This window comes from Acanthaster planci, linkage group LG01 (assembly GCF_054643075.1).
Source record: "Acanthaster planci isolate LZ-2023a linkage group LG01, COTS_SCS, whole genome shotgun sequence".
Classification (NCBI taxonomy): Eukaryota; Metazoa; Echinodermata; class Asteroidea; order Valvatida; family Acanthasteridae; genus Acanthaster; species Acanthaster planci.
Window position 1 is genome coordinate 29,568,126 of NC_141777.1, and position 19,841 is coordinate 29,587,966.

At 40.8% G+C, this 19,841-nt stretch overlaps 2 protein-coding genes across 5 annotated transcripts in view; both read left to right on the forward strand.

Moving 5' to 3' along the window:
- Positions 1-734: 734 nt before the first annotated feature.
- LOC110983219 (coiled-coil domain-containing protein 85C-like) lies at positions 735-11,581 on the forward strand. The gene is made up of 6 exons (XM_022242292.2): positions 735-847; positions 2,028-2,810; positions 3,479-3,555; positions 4,350-4,457; positions 5,776-5,877; positions 8,040-11,581. The coding sequence occupies exons 2-6, from the start codon at positions 2,192-2,194 to the stop codon at positions 8,199-8,201; spliced, it is 1,068 nt and encodes a 355-aa protein (XP_022097984.1). The 5' UTR covers positions 735-847; positions 2,028-2,191; the 3' UTR covers positions 8,202-11,581.
- A 1,680-nt stretch (positions 11,582-13,261) lies between these two features.
- The window catches only part of ylpm1 (YLP motif containing 1), a 30,663-nt gene continuing 24,083 nt past the window's right edge, over positions 13,262-19,841 (forward strand). For 3 of the 4 annotated variants that reach the window (XR_002598674.2, XM_022242170.2, XM_022242172.2), the window contains exon 1: positions 13,262-13,424. The gene's annotated coding sequence lies outside the window, so the exon portion shown is untranslated. The remainder of the gene's footprint in view (positions 13,425-19,841) is intronic. The other variant, XM_022242171.2, reaches the window with a different exon arrangement.

Sequence of the window (19,841 nt, forward strand, 5' to 3'; positions counted from 1 at the left end):
ACATGTAGGACAAAAACATTACATATAAATCATCTACATCTAACAATTAACAAAGAAAAAATGTATTATAAATACGAGTAAATGAATCCCTAGACCAATAAAACAATAAAATCTGTAATCTGTAGCCTGTAAGGCTCAGTCATTTCCCTTGTAATTATTCAGTAAACACTTCTTATATTTCTATTTGAATAGCGATAAGGGGGCTAAATCTTTTAACAAACCTAATGAGTTCCACAGCTTGAAGACAGGTCATACAAATACATCAAAAAGCAAACTAGTTCGAACAGAAGTAATTTTTCAAAGGGGGGGGGTAGTTGTGAGACTACCGATACGAGCCATAAGTATGGAGGAAATGTGTTCCTTCCTCCATGCCATAAGTACCACTCTAAGGGTCCACCCATAATAGGATCCTGGTCTACATTAATCCTGCATTTGAAATGGAGGGGGGGCACTTTCCCAACCCTCTTAGTACGGCCGCTTCGTCCCTGCATGGAGGTACCTCCGTGGAATTGGAGGAAAAAGTCAGCACAATTACTGCTGACATACCTCCATGGTCCCTGTAAGGCCAGTATGGAATGAGCAAAAGCGTTTCAGCAAACCATTTTCAGACTTGTGAATGTATCATCAATCGATAGCTTGGGTATCCTGGGGATTCACACTCCCCTCCCATGGAAAGTGTTTCCACCCGCCTAGGTTCAACCCAACTGCAGTTGAGTGTACCCAAGTAAAGTTGGGGCTACGGACACAGTTGGGAGCAACATTTCCACAAGACTGGTGTACATATGTACATGTAAGTAGACTGTGGATCCGCGCGAGCTCTGCCACCATGAACTGTCATCAAATACCCGTAAGTTTGGACTTCGGATGATACGCTTTCAGTTTAAAGAAATAAGATGCTTTTCTTTAATTCCTACACGGGGGATTGAGATTGATTTTTGACAGGCCACAACAACCTTCAAGACTATCAGGACCATTGAACTTAAAGTGTGTCATTCGTGCTTCGACCATGTTTTTGGACGAATTGTCACTGTACATGCTGTAAGCCGCCTTTCAAACAGTCAAATTCGCCCCAGTGTGTATCAACTTAAATGGGGCGAAGAGGTTAAGGTTTTCTATTGCTAAACTCTAGTTTGATACAGTGACAGGGTAGTAGGACATTAAATGATGGGGGCGGAGTAGGAGATGGAAGTGTTCCATATATAGACATCCCTTGACACCCTGTGCACAAACCCTGTGCTAATGATTCAATATTTTCCCTGCTAGTAAATTTGACTTTTTCAGTTTTGGGACATGTTAGGCCATGGTTTTTAGGCCTATCACTTTCTGATGGCATGTAAACCGCTGCATGGGAAAATAGTAGATGTCTGTATATGGAACTCTTACCCGGGAGATAGCTGTGATCAGGTGATATACAGTAGGCCATGGAGCTTAATAGCTCCACAAGCCTTATCGCAAATACAACATGGGTGATTTTGCACAATGTAGAAAGGCATTGTGGGAAGGAAAAAGGGGCAGTGTTTGCACCTTTTTCCTTCCCACAGTGCCGTTCTACCATTATGTAAAATCACCCATGCAGTATATGCGATAAGGCTTATGGTAGGGTCTAGGAGCAGGAGATGGATGGGATGACTGGATGGAGGTGGAACATTTAAAATACCATTTATTTTAAATCCACAATGAAGCCATATAGCCATTTTTTTTAATTGGTTAGTATGATTTCCTTGCTTAATTTAGCAGCGCCAGTTCATAATTTACATGGATGTCTCTTAACATGAGCTTTTTTTGAAGTAAAGAAGTCAAGATTCATGTGAAGTAGTGAGCCATGCTGGCTTTGGCATTCTAGTCTAATGTGTATATTCCAGCATTTGTAGTTTCAACATACATTTACCCGTATTTGCATCGTCACAATAGATGCCTTTATTTTGAAAAATGCTATTGGTATTAGTAATACCTTATATTAAATCTACATGCATTGCTGTTGAGCCAACTTGTTGTAAACCTTTTTGTGACTTGTTTTTCCCAATCAGTAACAACTGATGTGTCGCTGGAGTGATGATAATACAGGTTGACATAAGTCATGGAATGGTCGTCTTGATAATGACTGGAGCCAATTGATACTTAGCAACAAAGCAGTCATGGACCGTTAGCTCTGAAAATCAAATGATTTGTTGCCAATAGAAAAATCTGACTAATGGCTGGTAGGCCCAATGGACCACCCATGGGTCCACCCAGGGTGCCATCAGAGGAGGAATTGTCGAGGCTCTCCAGAGAAGAACTCATCCGCAGGTTGCGTTGGACAGAGGGGGACCGTCTGCGCAGGATAGCAGAGCACAGCAACATCATGAAAGACGTGAACCGGAAGATGCAGGCGTTGAGGAATGATGCTCGTGGCGGGCCCGTGGCCAGTGACAGCACCACTAAGCTTCAGAGTGACAACCAGGAGCTGCGCGACCTCTGCTGCTTCCTGGATGACGACCGACAGAAGGGGCGCAACCTTGCCCAGGAGTGGCAGCGGTTTGGCAGGTACTCCGCCAACGTGTTAAGGACTGAAGTGGTCGGGTACCAGGAAAAACTCAAGGAACTGGAAATGCGCCAGGAGCGGTTGTTGCAGGAAAACCTGGAACTAAAGGAGCTGTGTTTTTTGCTTGATCAAGAGCGCCAGGCAGAGAGGAGGAATTCACTCTGTAGCCAGTGTAACACCTCCCTGAATTTGGCTCCCAGAGCCCAAGGGGACGGCAGCTATGATAACGGCATGTCTAGTCTTCCAGAGATGAGGCAGGAGATACCCTACTCCTCACGTGGACACCAAGGTAACATTACATAGCATCAGAGATATTTATAATGTACTATTAGCTCTGATCATGTACATTTTGTCAGTACATTTGTCATTGATGACAGTACTTCACTTTGAGTACATCCAGCTTTAGATAGTTGTAATTCTCTTTGCTTGAATTGTTTACCATATCATAAGATATTAATGACTCGTTGATTAACTACGTACATTTATTAGACACTGTGGCTTGTGTGTTAGGAAACTTTCTGTAACTTCCCAAATCCAGTACCACATGTATAGAAAACTCAGCTGTGCACTGTCAATGCACTGTCAAGTGGCGAAGACGCGACGCGAGTTTGTTACAGAAAATGTCTTTCCTTTTCATATAAGAATTGACTGAATTGGTGCACAATTTGTTCGAAAATTCCCTTTACAGTATTCTATAGACACAGCCACGCCTGTCTCTCAGCAGTTCCTGCGTACATGTACCAATGTATATAAGAAGCTTAATAACATTTATATACATGTAAAAGATATTGTTTGGTGTTCGCTGAGTCAATTCCCTTCTTTAACCCTAGCAGTCCTTAATCATCTAATTTCAATATGATACATACAGTACACCGTAGGGGGTTAGGATTAAGCTCATGCTGGTCAGGATAATTTGCCCTGTATTTATTTTCCTTTCCATTTTTTCCTTTGCCTTAGGTGACCAGAGTGCATATATTCGTCAGTTAGAAGACAAGGTGCATGTACTTGAGAAAGAGAAGCGACAAATGATGCAGGTAATCAAAATTGACCCTGTCAGCTCAGTTTCTTCTAGAAACATGTACTAGAACAGAGCCCTTGCACATGGTACTTGGTGAACATCCCTCTCACATGGTATGGAAGCTTTGAAAAAAATTGTGAAGTCCCTGTTATGTATATAAACTAAGGACACATTTTTATCGGTATTGGAGTCCATCTTTCTTTGTAATTATTACTACATTGTCCCTGCCATCTCAGCAGTCTGGAGAGTACCCACATAAACGCTGGTCGATGCTGTCATTTTGGCAAGGATGACTTGTCCAACTCGACCATTTCTGCTCCTTGGGCCCTCATTTAGTTTGCCAAAAAAAACCACAGGCCTTACTTGTCTTTGATATGTTTGGTGGAGTAATGCACTTTTAAATCTGTGTGCATATTTTATTTTGAAGCACTTACAGTCACTGTACATTTTGTGTCCATATTCGATTAGAAGACTTGGAAATTTGCCACATGGGGTCAGTAAGTCACTAAATTTCTAGGAGCACCATTTATGTGTCAGAGTATCTCTTGTACAACTTGTGTGATTCTGAGAAGTAGTGTAGCATGTAAAAGTCCGTAGCTTGTAGTTTCAAACAGTGTCCTCTGCTCTACAGACTGTTAAACATGTTGAGCTAACCACTCATTAGAAGAACCACACAACTCAAATGGAAAAGACGTACATGTCAATTGAGAAACCACAAGCTTGCATATTCCTTTGTATTGTGCTTTTTATGGTAAATATGCACATGTGGAACTTCAGATTTTCTGGTCGTTGTATCTTTTTGCTCTCTAGGCCACGCATGGAGTGCAGCAGTATCCACCCGTGCTGGAAAATGGAGAGCCACAACCAGGCAAACCCAAGGTCCCTCATAAACCAGACTCAATGGCTCATGCATTGAAGGTATGGCTTACTCCCTGATAAACCTGTGCAGGTTACTTGCCCCTAAGGATCTTTGTTATTACAAGATTAGTTTTGGTAACCTGTCATCACACAATGAATGTGGGTCCTGTCAAGGTTGTTGTCCAGACTAATGAGTTTCAATTGCCAGGTTCTCTAAAGCTCAAAAGACTCGTGAAGAGAGGGCACTTTTACTGTTGTTCATGGTTGTCACTCAACACCCAGTATTTTATTCGTTGCTTTCCTCAAATACAAGAGAAACAAATCGTTTGACTGAGACCTTCTCTGTAGAAAGGTCATTATAATGAATCCCCACTCCCCCAAAAGAACATGTGATACTTGCCATTAAAACTGATAGGTCATTCTGTAAATTCAGGTCCAAAAAGTATGACCTTTGAGTTTTATGTCCCTCTTGCGCAAACCTTTGTAATTTGACAAGGAGATATTTAAATTGGCTTCACATTATTATTTCTTTGTCAGGTAATTTGCATTACTTAATCACTCATAGAAATTTTAAAAATCCATTCTGAACTTACAAAATCATATGTCAGAGGTGGCAAGGACATGTAAAAACATTTGACCCCAAATTTATAGAATGACCCTAATTCCTATGGTTTTAAAGAACCTTCCTGAATCTTCCCATACCCCTGCACTGTACAGGAAACAAGTGACACATTCTTTGCACTTAATCTGTCATGGGGATCATCAAGCCCACGATCAATACTTTATCCCCCCCTCAAAACCTCCCCGTGAATCTTGGAGGATATGAAAGAGGTAGTGTTAATGGAAGGCTGACTAGTATATTGCAGTTAAAACATGATAATTGAAACAGGGGCTGACGTTTGACAGGTTGGCACTCTATTGTGGCTTTGCATTCACTGTTCTTTATGTACATTTGTTTTGCATAGATTTGCAGGTACATGTACCTGCAAACAGTGCAGTAGCTTCATTGTCTTCAGGTTGTAAAGTTCGCTTCTCGAATGTAAACTTTTCATTTGCTTCTTGTTGTGCAAACATCTCAGTAGATACCTTAGCGTTCCTCTGCAGTAGTTTCTCTGCTGATTCAATTGTCCAAATTTGTTATTTATCAAGTGTTGCCAAATGGTTGACAGCCATTTAAGCACCTTTGCTCAGTTCACTAAAAAGGCAACGGGTCTTGTGAAATATTTCCTGTGCACCGTAGTTGCCCCAAACATATCTAGTTCAGTTCAAGGTTCTTTCCAAGTACAGAGGATGAAAGGGAGTAGATAGACATGGCATTTGGGGTTTATCTGATGAATTTCACTCCCTGTTGACATTTTTTTTTGCTTTCTTTTTTCAGGTACTGGAAGTGCATGATAAACTGGATCACGGTACCCCAAGTGGCAGTGATACAGAGCACATGAATGACAACCACAAAGCTATTGTCAGAGAAATGTGCAATGTAAGTATTCATAGAAACATGTGAATAACATTGTTCGGATGGTCTCCTCTGCTCTCTAGGCTATTTTATCACGTTCCTACTTTCCTCAAGTCTCTCTCCTCTGTTCAGATTGAAACTGAAGACTGGTTTGTACTCAATGGCAATTGGAATAGAAAGTGTTATGTACATGTATATACACACTGTCTATTTACGTGTGGCAGATTATGTAATGGTACCGCACACGATTCTTCTTTTGACCTGCGATTGACTCCAGGCCACAGTGAATAGCCCCACTAGCTGTGGTCCAGAATGTGCATTATGGAGGTTTCCACGTTCTGCAAGTTTTCCGTAGATTATGAAATGCCAAAGAAAAAGTGTATTTTAAGAAACTTATGTAATGAAAGGAAAAGTCCTTTTAAAGATTTTTTTTTCTATCAGGTCCTGCTCACAAAAAGCCATAACTTTTCTGACATTTCAAAGACTCATGAATAACAAACACTTCAGTACAAACCTGTTTTGCTCTCAGCCTAAATTTGTGGACTCTCTTCTGATTTATGGAAACGGATTACATATGTTTACCCAAGTATAATACCATGATTGGTAACCTGTACTGGAGCTACGGTGTTCCTTAGTCTGATTTTTGGCAGCATACTGGCTTTTCAATACTCCCAGTGCAAAACGTAACAAATGGCCCCTGGGTAGTCCTTACAATAGCATGCAATCTACATGTGTGCATGCTTTTCAGAAACCCTGTTTTTTTCTCTCTCTTTTTGTAAAGTCACTGAATTGAATTGAATTGAATTTTCTGGTATTTTCAGTGAATGCTGTCTGGATATTTCATCAGTGTTAGTCAAAGCAGCTGCATTCTTCTTCCTTACAAAGTCCTATGTGATATGTAACACTAGGATTGTGTTCCTTCATGATTAATTTCATATTCATAAATACCTGGGACAGTTTTTCTACTTCTGTTGGTCAAAATGCATCACGTAACTGTAGTAACATTTGATAAAGCCCGGTGTGATAATGCCCACTGCACAAAGCACATGCTGGTACATGTACCTGCATAAGAGACAGTTTAATCGATTCCCATTGGTCAAGAGTCACATGGCACGTGGAACCTGCCACGCACGTGCCAAGTCCATATAAGGAGATTCTTTTGGACTACTTGGCAAGTACATTGTACTTGCTCAAGGAATATACCATCGGGGAAATGAGAGTAAAATTCTCGAGCCTAGTCCTTTGAAATTTATCGTATATTGATTTCGTGTGACTCTTTGCCTAAAATGGTATCATGAATGGGAATGATATGTGCTTGGTCAGTCTTGAACTATTACAGTTATAATGCACTGATAATGCCCTCGCCTGCAACTGGAGCATTAGTCTTGTCCATTCTCCCAAGCTGCCAAGCATACATTCTTTCCCTTATTAAATGAGCAAGCATTCATGCAACAAATTAAACAGTGTCAATGGTGTACACTGTGGGGTGGAAGAGTGGCATTGGTTGAGTACCCAGGGCCTGTTTATTTCAAATAGATCCGAATCTTGATCGTTGATCGTTTGTTGATTCACCAACACCAGAACCTGCCTAATGGATCAAGTGAAGCTATGTTGGGATCACTGATCGAGATCCAGATCTGAGTGAAACAAACATGTACCAAGATTGAACTTTAATCTGAATGAGGAGGTAGAGGGCTGCGTCAGTATTGCATTTCTCTTCTGTGTTAGATGTTCACCTGGACTTGCATTTCCGAAGAGTCAGCTTCTAGTCAACAATACATTGACATTGACTTATATTTTACAACTCGAAACACAAGTTACATGAACAAACATTCTCCGAATCCCTGTGTTGTTTTCGTGATGAGAAAATTGTGACCATTTGATTCGCAGTGTTACTGTCTGTCTGGAAATCATTGCCAAAACCAGTTACAGATATTGATGTACCAGTATGAAATTAATAGAAACAATGTTTTCTATTTCTGTCCTGCAAGCAACTAAAAAAGAATCCTACATTTGCTTATTCTGCATTCTTGCATCAGTGTTCTCAAGTACTGCTAGAGTTTGTGTGCTTGTAATGCCTCTGCATCGTTAGTATTAGTAGTATTATCGTTATTTATATATTAAATAAATGTAGCTCTTGTTGAAAATGTCAAATTGTATGTTTATTTTCCGTCCCGATGTTGCAGGTGGTGTGGCGTAAACTAGGAGACGATCCAACTCGGCAAGGCAATCAGCCAGCCCCTGCAGTATCTGCACCCCCAAGGTACCCAGGGGGGTCATTTGGACCCCCTGGAACACCTCCCAAATACTCGGGCAGCACTGGGAGCTTGGATCGAAAGGGACTCTAAACATTGTCTGTTGGTAAAGTTATCACTGACATTAATCTGTTGTCACTCGTATAAATGTAGGAATAGATTGCAGAGGTTTAGGTTTTGATTTGTTTTGTACATGTATGTATGGTCATTTTGGTTTTGGAGGCAAAATTGTGTTAAAATAATCATAAATGAAAATTATCATTGAAGAAATATTTACTCTATTCATGTACTAACCTTGAACTGAGAACATTTTACTGGTGTAGATTTGTGCCTTTTAAATTCAGAACATCCAGAAAATTCCAGCACTTTGTTTCAACTTTTAGCTGCTGGTATTTGTACATAGTTGTTTGTGAAATCATGACTGATACTTTATTGGAAGAATGTTCCCAGACATCTCAGTTTTTAAAGGGGATTTTTAAGACTTATGTCAATACTGTGTCACCTGTGCAGGGTTTATAGAAATCAAAATAGAAATGTTGCTAGTGGAATAGGAACTTTACCCTGAACTTTGCACATGTATGTGTACATTTTTTGTCCACTGTATCTTCAGGCAAGCTGTGTGTTGATTTGCAATGACATCACATGTAGATACATGTATGGGTATATTTTTGTAAGCAGAGGCAAGGGCAATGATTTTTCTGTCTTAAGGATTTGCTAAAACATGGGAATTCTTCAAATCTTACACCTCTCATGTGTTCATTTCAAAACCATATGTAGCCTTTTATTTTTGTATTTGAGTGTCTTTTTGGTGAATTTAAAAATGGACGCTGCTTTGACTTGCTGAAAGTGCTGAAATTCCTAGTGTGTCGAGTGGGCTAAACTTCATAAATGAATGGGCCCTTAATTGGCTTATTGGCCCCTGCATAACTCCTGATCTAGGATGGGCAGACCAATATGTATACGTATAACGATTACCTTCTAGTTTAGGGTTAATATTCTTACTAGAGTTGTTGAATTAAGCTTGCCTTTTCAGGATAAAAAGTTTCTCCACAGATTTCAGCCCTAGAAATAATTAGAATTGTAAATTTTTTTTGAAGGACACTTTTTGCATTTGTAAGTTGTGCTCATCTGTAAATTTATTCATGCCCCCTTCCTCATTTGCTTTCATTGCACGTACTCCAGAATTGTTTGGACATGCCGGAGAAATAGTGCACAAAATGAGATGAAGGCTGCAGTTTTTGTTGAAACCATGTCTCAACTCACATTTGCTCGATTGTGAATTAAAATGGAGGACACAATATATCTGGGAATTCACTGCAAAAGTAAGAACTTGTAGTTGATAACTCTGCTAGTGTACATGAACTGAATGCTAGAATCACGGTTTGCTTTTTTTCTTCGCGAGTTGAATAAGTAATTCTTGATGCAAAAAGTATTCTTTTTTCTGCAGTGATTATAATATTGCTCAGTGTCGAGGCCGCATTATTACGTCTGCTGAAATGGTACTATTACATGTTTCATGAAAGGGGAAGGGGGGGGGACACTATTTGTGTCAAAACTACACCCCTGCGTTCCTTGGTTGGAACTTCATTTGTCTTTACCTGAACTTAATTTCATTTCAATAGTCATTTCCAATCACAATGTCAAAAGTGTTAAAGTTGTGTTTTAATTATAGGTAATTTTTTATGTTGGTTGATTGACATCTTTTCTTAAATATATTTGCTACAAAGAAGCAACATATTTATAGTTCTCATTTTGGTAGTCTTGGGGAACTTTGTTCTTTTTATATGACATGTATAGATCATTTTGTAAATATAGGATTTTGATGGACAAAGTGTCTGTTGAGTGTTTACATTTAGAATGGAATGACTTTGTTGATACAGGCATGAATGCATGTAGTAGGACATCCGCATCAACCACATAGTTGGCCATTATGTTACTGCTGTCAGGTTCCTAGAAGACGAAGCAGTATCAGCACACATATGAAATGTACACGTACTAAACTGTTCAGTGAGAAAGTGTTCAGGAAATTTAACTCATGACAAAATGGGTACAATTCATCTGGGTACATGTACAGGATATGTAAAAAGAGCAGATTGGTGGTAAGACGCTATCAAAGCCAAAGAATGATATGTACCTGTATTCTGACAACATGTTATCTAAATATCTAGGTTTGAGTAATACATACTAAATTGGTGTTCCAGAAGCTTATAGGGACCACCAACATTTTTTTTCATTTCAAAGTGTTATCTCCCCATGGTGAGATTTTATTTTGAAATTAAAAAAACTAAATTGTTGGTGGCCCGCAAATGCTTCGATATTAATATGACCTAGAGAGGGTGTGTTTACAAATGTGTAAAAATTAGTTTAATTTATGTTATTAATATTCTCAAGTGTCTCTGCATGTAAATGAATGATTGGTAGTATTAACAGATAAACAAAAATTGGGTGATGCTGTCAGATGTTCTGTATTCAAATTATACTTCAAATAAGTAAGTAGTTATTCTTATGCTGTGTACAGCGGTTGGTAGCTCTCTACAGCTTGCTTTGAATATGGTTAGTGGAAATAACAAAAGAACTTACCATTGTAGGTACATTTATTCTCACTGACCCATGTGACTGAACTTACGTTTAATTTGAAAAACGTTTAGAAAACTTTCCTATACCATTTAAACATGCAAATGTCCCACCCTAACCACAGTGTCATTGAAAACTTTAAGCACAACAATTTGTATACAATGTGAAATAGTTGACACAAAGTTCCTGTGATGAATTTATGGTATTCCCTTGATATGACTGAGCAGTAAAGTCTTCTGAAAATCAGAATACATTTTACAGGTATCGTTAACAATAAAAATGAATGCCAGATTGCGTCAATTAACACGTCAAACCTCCAAAAGGGGTGGTTCCATTTAAACATTTGGGAACTTTTTTTGTTTAAACTTACACACGTCCCACCCTTAGTAGCCAAGCCTTCCAAACTTTTACAAATGATTAAAAGTATGAGAAAAACACAGAGCCAGCGTCCAGCGCAAGATTGGTATGACAGTGACAACCGTGCATGGCACAAGTTGCAGCCATCATTAAGAAGTCATGGTTATTTTACATTGAAATAACCCCCTGTCCAGTTTACAATGTATGCTGTGTAGTTGTAACTAAGGCTTACCTACTACATTGGAGGATGACATATTTTTTTCAGCTGACCCTATTGGTAATAGAAGTATATTTTTTGACCCAACTGAGTGGGGAGGATACTGTATTGGAGAATGGCTTTGTTACAGACTTACAGCGCCTATATGATTTCGGACTTATTTGTGAAGATGTATTTTTAAGGCATTGGAATTGTACATCAGCAAATTGGAAACTGTTTTGTTGCCTGCAATTGTGGTTGACTGATCTTGTAACTGTTGCTGGCAATGAGTAGAGAAAGTTGTGCATGTAAATACAGAAACTTGAGAAGACTGATGTTTTTCAAATGAGTAATGCTCCATTCGTCCATATCTGAATGGCTTTGTGATGGAGGGTTGTATTGCATGTCTGCATTCATTCATACCATTTTCACATTTGAAGCAAGATATGGGACTGAGAGAACCTTTGTGTTGGTCATTGTTTGATCGGAATCTCAGGAATTCTTTACAGACTTCTAGGGGGGATGTGTTAGGTAACAATAGTCTAGAGTGTGCATAAGGATTGGACAGGTAAGGGGGGTACCCCTCCGTCCCACATCTTGCCTGGTATACATTTTCATCATTTGCCTCATTCTCAGTGTCGCAAAGTGCAAGATTTGGAAATTCCTGTCTGTGCTATGAGTTGTTGATAGATGTACACCAAAATTGTTCACATCAGCATTTACATGTACACAATGGGACTGCACATCTGTAGTTGTGAGGACTACAGACATGTTGTGGGGACCAAAAACATTATGGGGTCCACGTTTTGCCCCTGCAACTCGATCGTCCCGTTGATCTGATTACAGCCTGGGCACACATACTTACCTGGCTTTGACTTGTCCTTTGGTTTTTGTACCCAGAAATCTTGCACTCTTTCAAACCTAAATTTTTTGGCTAATTTGCTGCAATCTTCTTCTTCATTTTGCAAAGAGTTCTTCAAAAAGTGGGAAATGTTCTGTGGATGTGGTCAAATCCCCACCTGTGTCTCTGTCACTTGTACTTGCATTCTTTTTTTTTTCTTTGCTCACAATGCAGTCCCAAACAGCTATTTAGATTGTGCAGCAGACAGCACCAATGCACAGTTGTTTTGAAAAAGCAAACGTGAGATGGACAACCACAAAGTATTCATGCATTCATGTGTGGATATAAATATCCTTACGGAGGAGGGACCCAAACAAAACTAAATATGGTGCAAAACCAGTTCATGGTCTTGTCTTCTAATGCATAGATATGTGAAATTTTCCTTTACGACATCTGCACTACATATAAAATATTGGAATGTTTTGACTAGTGCAAGAATGCCATATTGTTTTGTGGGAAACGATAAATAACTAGGTGTTCGTGACATCAATTTGCCATACATGGATTTTTGTTTCCTTCTTTTCGGGGAAGAGGAATATGAGTTTTTAATCTTGTCATATATCAGCAAGACTCTGTGTGACAGGCACATTTGAACAGATGGTGCAGCTTGGAGTTTTCACAAAAACTAAATTCTTCCATGCTCACACTCCAAACCCAAAGGAAAGTATGTTGACCAGTAATATGCCCGAATAAATAGCTCGCACCTACCAAATCATCTTGTTCAACCCTCAAATTTTATGCTACATGTATTTGAGGGTTTTATGGCTTTTGAACTTGAAAGATTTTAAAGGGTGTCAGAAGTTTTGAACAGGGACTTTGAGCTTGTATTTTGAAATGTATGCCTTATAAATGCTCTTTTTTACAATGGGACAGAGGTGTCATTTTTCAAGAATAGTGTTGGACTTCAGGACTTCCTTTTGGAGTTATGATACTTGGAGAAAAATTGCTCCCAAGAGTCGTTGGATTTCCCACAACAAAAAATAACAGAAACGTAAGAGAAGGTGAAAAAAGTTCTCAATATATAAGAGCGGTTCAAGCTGGGTACAGCGTGCGGCGATCGCGCGCCGCCACGGCCACCGGCACTGGCACTGCGGCTAAAGCATGGCAGCGCTACTACGCATGCGCCTTGCAACTCTGTAAATCAACATGTCGCCCTTCGGTGCTGTGTGTCGTGCGTTGGCGAAGCACGGTGTGGAGGTCTTTTGTCCAGAAAACCTGTTCTTTGGACTCGTCTTGAACACAGCTGCAGAAGAAGAAGAATTCACCCATTAACCATCACAAGGTCAAGGTATGGCACAAGGACTATTTTCAGACGTAGGCCTACTTAACTTATCGAGATACTTTACTTGGTCTTCACCGCGGTTGCGAGACCGGACCAGGCGCAGCATGCGTGCGTGCATTTCCATGGCATTCGTGGCCGCAGACGTGGTGGATGCACCAACAACTCGCACTTAAACAGGGCTGTTGGTGTTACGCATCAACTAACATGACCAAAGCGTCTGTCCTAACTGTATTCGGAATCAGGTCAACTGTAAGGGATAGCCACATCAGGTGTTTGCACAGCAAGCTACATACATGTAACTCTTACCCAGGACAACTCGTACCCAGGTCAACTCGTACCCCCAAACTCCCACCCAAGCATGCCAAGTCAACTCGGGTGTCAGGTCAACTCGACCGTTTGCCAACTTGACTCAAGTCAACGGGACTCTCGACCAACTCGACCGTTGTTCCTTCAACCATAAAGGTCAACTAAACTCTCGACCAAGTCGACTCTCGACCAACCCTTGACCAACAAACGGTGCAACAGGGATAGGGCATAGAAGGAATGCATTTTTCCTAGTTCTGGATCATGTGTGTAATTTGTTTCACTGTGCGGGATGTGATCTGTGCATGCACAAAGTGTGGTGACAGATTTCGGGGGTTCGTGTGTGTATGATTTTTCTCAAATTGGGAAAATTATTTTGGAATATCTCTTTAGCACAAGTTCAGTTATTGATTGCATTTCAGTTGATTTTGTGGGTTCATTGAGCCTAAATTAGCATCCATAATTTTTGCGATCCGGAACTGATCCGATCTTTAATTTTCCCCTTTTAATATCTATTTTTAAGGAAAGGGTTTGTCTACTAAACCCATGTATCAATCATGCGGTCGAGTTGGCAAATGGTCGAGTTGGTAAATGGTCGAGTTGACTCGACTTTGAAGTCGAGTTGGTCAACGAGGGAGTTGGTTCAACGGTCGAATTGGTCGACGGTCAAGTTGGTCAGGAGTCGAGTTGACTCGAGTCGAGTTGGCAAACGGTCTAGTTGACCTACAACCGTCAACTTGTACCCTACCCCCAGAACTGTGGGGTCCGACATCCGCTCCTCTCCCATGAACCCCACAGAAAAAGAGCCTTTTTCGCCATGGGCTATGCATGATGTTTAACAGGGCATGAACACCGATTCCATTCAAGTTGTGTACCCATAGACAAGTTGCTTCATTTCCCCCAAGAATTTTATTTAAGATAGCTTACATGTACATGTACATACCTTTGTTTTGAGTACCAAAAGAAAAAGGGCCAAAACCATGCCATTTTCCCCCAAAAGGTGCAAATATTTCCTGATCATGTGTACTTGCGGAGACGAGCCGCAACCGAATCGTTGACTTCTGCTGCAATCGCTACACAAGACATGGAAATTGGCTACAGCCACTTTCCGTACATGTGTATGCAATTCTTAGCCGCACTGGTTGAAGTGGCAGTTGGCTGCGGCGCGCTGGGGGTCACACTGACAAGTCACAGGGCTCCCATTATTTATGCCCAAATTGAAGGAAGACAAGCAATGGCCGTTAGGGACCAGGACAACTCGTACTCCGTACGATAGAATAGTGCTGCAGCCAAACTGCCAAACCGAACCAAAAATTGTCGAACATTGCACTTTCGAACGGAACCAAACTGGTCGGTTTGGATGTTCGGTTTTAATATTGGTAGCGCACAGAATGCATACAAGAAAACGTGGAAATGGACACAGACCCCACACTTACATCCACTGAAGATAAACATGGCCATAATGTGAACGTGCTTGGTCGAGTGTCTCTGATTGATAACTGAAAAAGCCCTTTTCACATGATGACAAAACGTCCCCTGCGATAACTTACATGTACACAGCGCGCATGCGTAGTGACCTGCAACCCCACACAGCGCGCGCGCCCTTTAACTTCGATACCTTTCTCTGTAACATCGTTTCAGGTATGTCCTGCGATCATGGCACTGCTCGCCGGTGCGATCGGGAATACCTCCTGCGACTTCACGCCACACGTTGCTATTGTGGACCATGCTGTCCATTTTTGCCTTTATTGCGGCGTTTTCATGGCAGTTATAAGGCTGAGAGTCTCATCATACTCCCAGCCCTTCTTGGAACTTTTCTGCTTCTTGGTACTCCCTGAAACATCGGTTTTGGGAGAACGTTTTTTTGTCTGCAAGTTTGACTCTGCTGATGTAGCATGAGCCATTTTTCATTGATGGTCTCCAACCTTTGACCTCACATTGCACTGGTACTAGCGGTATTTGCACTCAGTAAGTATGGAGTTCACTGGCAACCCGCGGAATAAGCATTCGCGTCTCAAGGAATGCTTGCGAAATGTTCCACGGTGCCGTGTGAAAGGACATTCGCAGTTTGTAAAGTAAACAATCACTGCTCAATTGTGTCTCAAGCCTTGCGAGTGTTTTTGTCGTGTGAAAAGGGCTAAAGTTTCATTCGAAAACTGATCTCTGATTGGTCAAGATGAGCCGATTAGAGATTAATAGTGTTGAATATAACAGCCAGACCATGCACTCCATGCACCCACATGGCAATATTGTCAATGTCAAACATGCTTGGTAGAGTGTGTTTAGTTTGGCCGGTGGAAAGTTTCATTAGAAAGCTGATCTCTGACTGGTCAAAGAAACAGATTAGAGATTAAGAGTATCCAGTTCGTAAGTGTTTTCGTCATACATGCAGACACACCACTGATTAACAGCTCACATCTCCCACATGTTGATGCACGAACTTGTCAATTTTTGACGCACCAACTCCAGTCAATGATGCACAAATATGACTCACATCATGACGGACAGAGAAACACCGGTAACAAACGAATATCACCGGTGGTATCTGTGTAGAGACATTTATTATACATGTTGGACACCAGGCCCTAGATTTGTCTACCTTCTGTGAAGTTTGGACAGCGCTAACTGATACTGTGGATCGTTGTGAGAATGACATTGAACTCATGCAACACGTGATGATGGGTATTGGGCCGTTGTACATACGGTTTCACTTTCCCGTTGTGCTGATCTTTTTGAGTGTATTGGACCAGCTGTAGCACCGGCTCCCAAGAAAACAGCACAGCTCAGAGTGATCAGGATAAGTGAGATTGCCCGCCCTGGCATGCAGAGCGGCCTGTTGGCTAAATTTTTTTAAGCTTCATTTGCTTTGACTTGTGCATGTTCCATGAGAAAACGATTCGCAGTGTGAATTTTTGCCAATTTGTACGAAAAACTCGGAGAGCGAGTGAGAAAACATTTCTGTTATAAATACATATTTTTGAAAACATATTTGTACACAAAGAAGCCAATAATACTTTCTGAAAGATATTATAGATGACCAATCCAAAAAAAAGGAAGGTTTTTATTGAAGTGATTCAGGACTAGAACAAAGTTAATCCAGAACAGCAGGAAAACAACTGTACTAATACATTGTATGGAAGCAGTCGTGCAGTTGTAGTTGTACAACAATGTAATTTGGATCAATGATGCTGTTTACAGGGGTGTATGCATTGCGTACATACGTAAATATATTGAAATATGAAAGCTTGCTCGGTGTAGCAGACCTGGAGGATATGCTGGTTTCCACTGGCTCCAAAGTATATACTTCTGTTCCTAAATTTCATAGGCCAAATATACCGCATTCAGCCACACCATGTACTATGTACATGTACCTCCATGAAACCTTTTTGGCCGCACATCATTATTCACAATGCAACTGACGGTAGAAAGCAAAATTTCAGGCGATCATGGTGTCCACATATCCTCCTCAGGAGGACTGTCAGAAGTTAGGACTTTGCGAAACAGCTTCCTATGAGCCCCATTTTTCTTACACGGCTTCACTCACCGGATCTTGTCATTAATTCACCATTTCGGCATTTCGGGCGATTTTCCAACTGTTTCTGTTCATTAAATCCTCATCTCTATGAGGATTTCATGATTTTCAAGATTTCTCTACTTTGAAAACTGCGATTATGCAAATAAGTTCTGCCTTTATACTTTCCCGACCCTTTTCATCAAGATGATTTTTGACTTCCAGGTATCAGATGTAATACTGAGCCTCAATTTGTTTGGAAATAAAATGAAATTGCATTTCTCGCTGCTTGCGTTCCATATGTCACGTCATTTTTATTTTGTCCTAAGCACATCAATATCATATTGACCACAAAGGGCACTGTGTCGGGCCATGCATGCCGTGCGTTCATGTATATTTTAGGCACACTTGACCAACGTACACACAGATCCGAAACCAGGCTAGAATTGGAAGATAAGATAAAGCAATAAAATAAAATGTGTTCGTTTCCAGGTAACTGTCAGTGTCACAATCGCTTATTTTCATGACGTATCCTCATATACCTGTAAGCCAATGACTGTGCACTTTTTCTGCTACTCACCACATGCATGAATGTACATGTGTAGACCACCACTCGAAGCCACTGCGCCTGGTACCCTGAATACTTTCTGTATGTAATTACAGAGAGCCGTAACGTCGCGTACATGTGTTGTTGAACTTACGTTTCTTATCGTTACATTTCCATCATCATGTCTGCCTGTAAAGACGCCATTCATTAAGAAAGAAAGGTGAAGCACATTGACAGGGGGATTAAAAATCCCTCGTGATGGGAGTGGGTTGAGGCTAAAATAGGAGGAGTGTTCTTGTTTTCGAATTTATTTGGAAATCGGCAAAACCTGGTAAGGCTGTGGTGCGATGTAGAAATTAATTACGCTTCCCGGGGCAAAAATGCCTTAACAACACCTGCAGAATCGTTGAAATACAACAGCGAACTCAAGACAAGGAAAACGAATTATCGTCTATCAGGTACATATATGTATATGTACATAATCGACATGTACACATATTTTGAAGCACATTACAAACCACAAGTGATGAACAAAACTATGTAGTGGGCCTTTATAATACATATCAAGGGAACAAATAATAAAAAGGTTAAGCTAAATTTTGCAGAGTTTGGACTTTCACAAATGTTTCTATTTTAAAATGTGTCCCAGAGGGGCTTAGCGTTAGATTGCACCACAGAGCATCTAAAGTTACCAATTTTCCTGGGGCCCGCATGCCATAAACGGCTTTGTGCTGCGCGCTCACAAATTCCAGCTTTTTTCATTTTCTGAGAATCTCATCTCTGTGTCCTCAACCAACGGATGTCAATTGTATTTAATCACTCATTCAACAATGGGGAATGAATCAAGGTAGTAAATGAATGGCAGTGTTGAGACAACAAAATCGAGTAGAGATCAAAATTTCACAGACAGAAAGAGTTGAAAAATGATGAAATAGCTATCTCTAACAGTCCCAAATCCTCTGGTTTCAATATGATTTGACATACACCGTAGGAGGTAGGGGTTAATGACCAAATCAGGTGAATGAAGATGTACATGTACACAGAAGAAAAATGGGGCTTGTAAGAGGCTTTTTTACAAAGTGCCCACTTTTTTTGGGGGGGATTAGTTGTGGGGCCAAGGACACAGAGGTAGGCCAGTAAACTGGCCTAGTCTGGGTCTAGGTTGGGGCATAACAAGACTAATGTTAGGAATGTTAGGTTATTAGGGCAGGCACAGGGCCATCTCACTGGGGCCTAGCCCCATAACATGGCTCACAGCATGGACTATCTCCGTACAGTGAGCCACATGATACCATTTGCTTTATAAATGTGTGCAGAGTCCCCATTGCTAAGGGCCCTGAAAACCAGCTTGGAAAAACTTAAAAGTCCACAAGGCATACCAGCCCCTAAAAATTATTTTCTGTCCCTTTGGCCCTCTTGTTTTCTTGAAATTTTGAAGCAAATTTAGACCAAAGTTGCCCCTAAATCTTGGAGGTGGCTGCCATATTGTGCTGTGAGCCAGCATGGCGTATGTGCAATTTCTCACCTACTGTTGTTGCGTGCCATTGTTGCATTTATTGGTGAGAGATCTCAACAAAGCATAAAGTGTGTTGTTACAGAAAGGACACAACAGCCGTCACTGAGTGCATAACCCATGACCCACAGCAGAATATGGCAGTCATCATGGAATGATGCAACGTGCAGTGAATGTATTTAAATGAGATAGCTATTGGTTGTTGTTCGGTTTGAGTGGTGCATCATTGTGGGCCCGCATGGCAGTGATTCCTTACTCAAATCCAAGGACTGCATAAACATGTATTGTGGTCAGCTTTTGTTTCACACTTTGACTGCTATGGATAACTTCAAAAGGGCGTTCCCTTTTGCCAAGTGTTGTACCGGTACACGTGGGCGCATACCAGTATTTAACAAGTACCAGATATGTGTCTTGGCCATGAAAAAAAATTCAGAAAAAAGTGCTTGTCCATCTGGCAATTAGGCCTTGATTTTTACTTGCCTGAAAGAAGAAATTACTTGTCCCGGGCAATCGGCAAACCGTTAATGTCGAAGCCTGGTCTCCACAGAG

Excerpts from the sequence above, each read along its gene's own strand:
- LOC110983219 (XM_022242292.2), top strand. The coding sequence starts at position 2,192 with ATGGCTGGTAGGCCCAATGGACCACCCATGGGTCCACCCAGGGTGCCA. Across the intron at positions 2,811-3,478 it reads CTCCTCACGTGGACACCAAG|GTGACCAGAGTGCATATATT; the intron begins GTAACATTACAT and ends CCTTTGCCTTAG. Across the intron at positions 3,556-4,349 it reads AGAAGCGACAAATGATGCAG|GCCACGCATGGAGTGCAGCA; the intron begins GTAATCAAAATT and ends TTTGCTCTCTAG.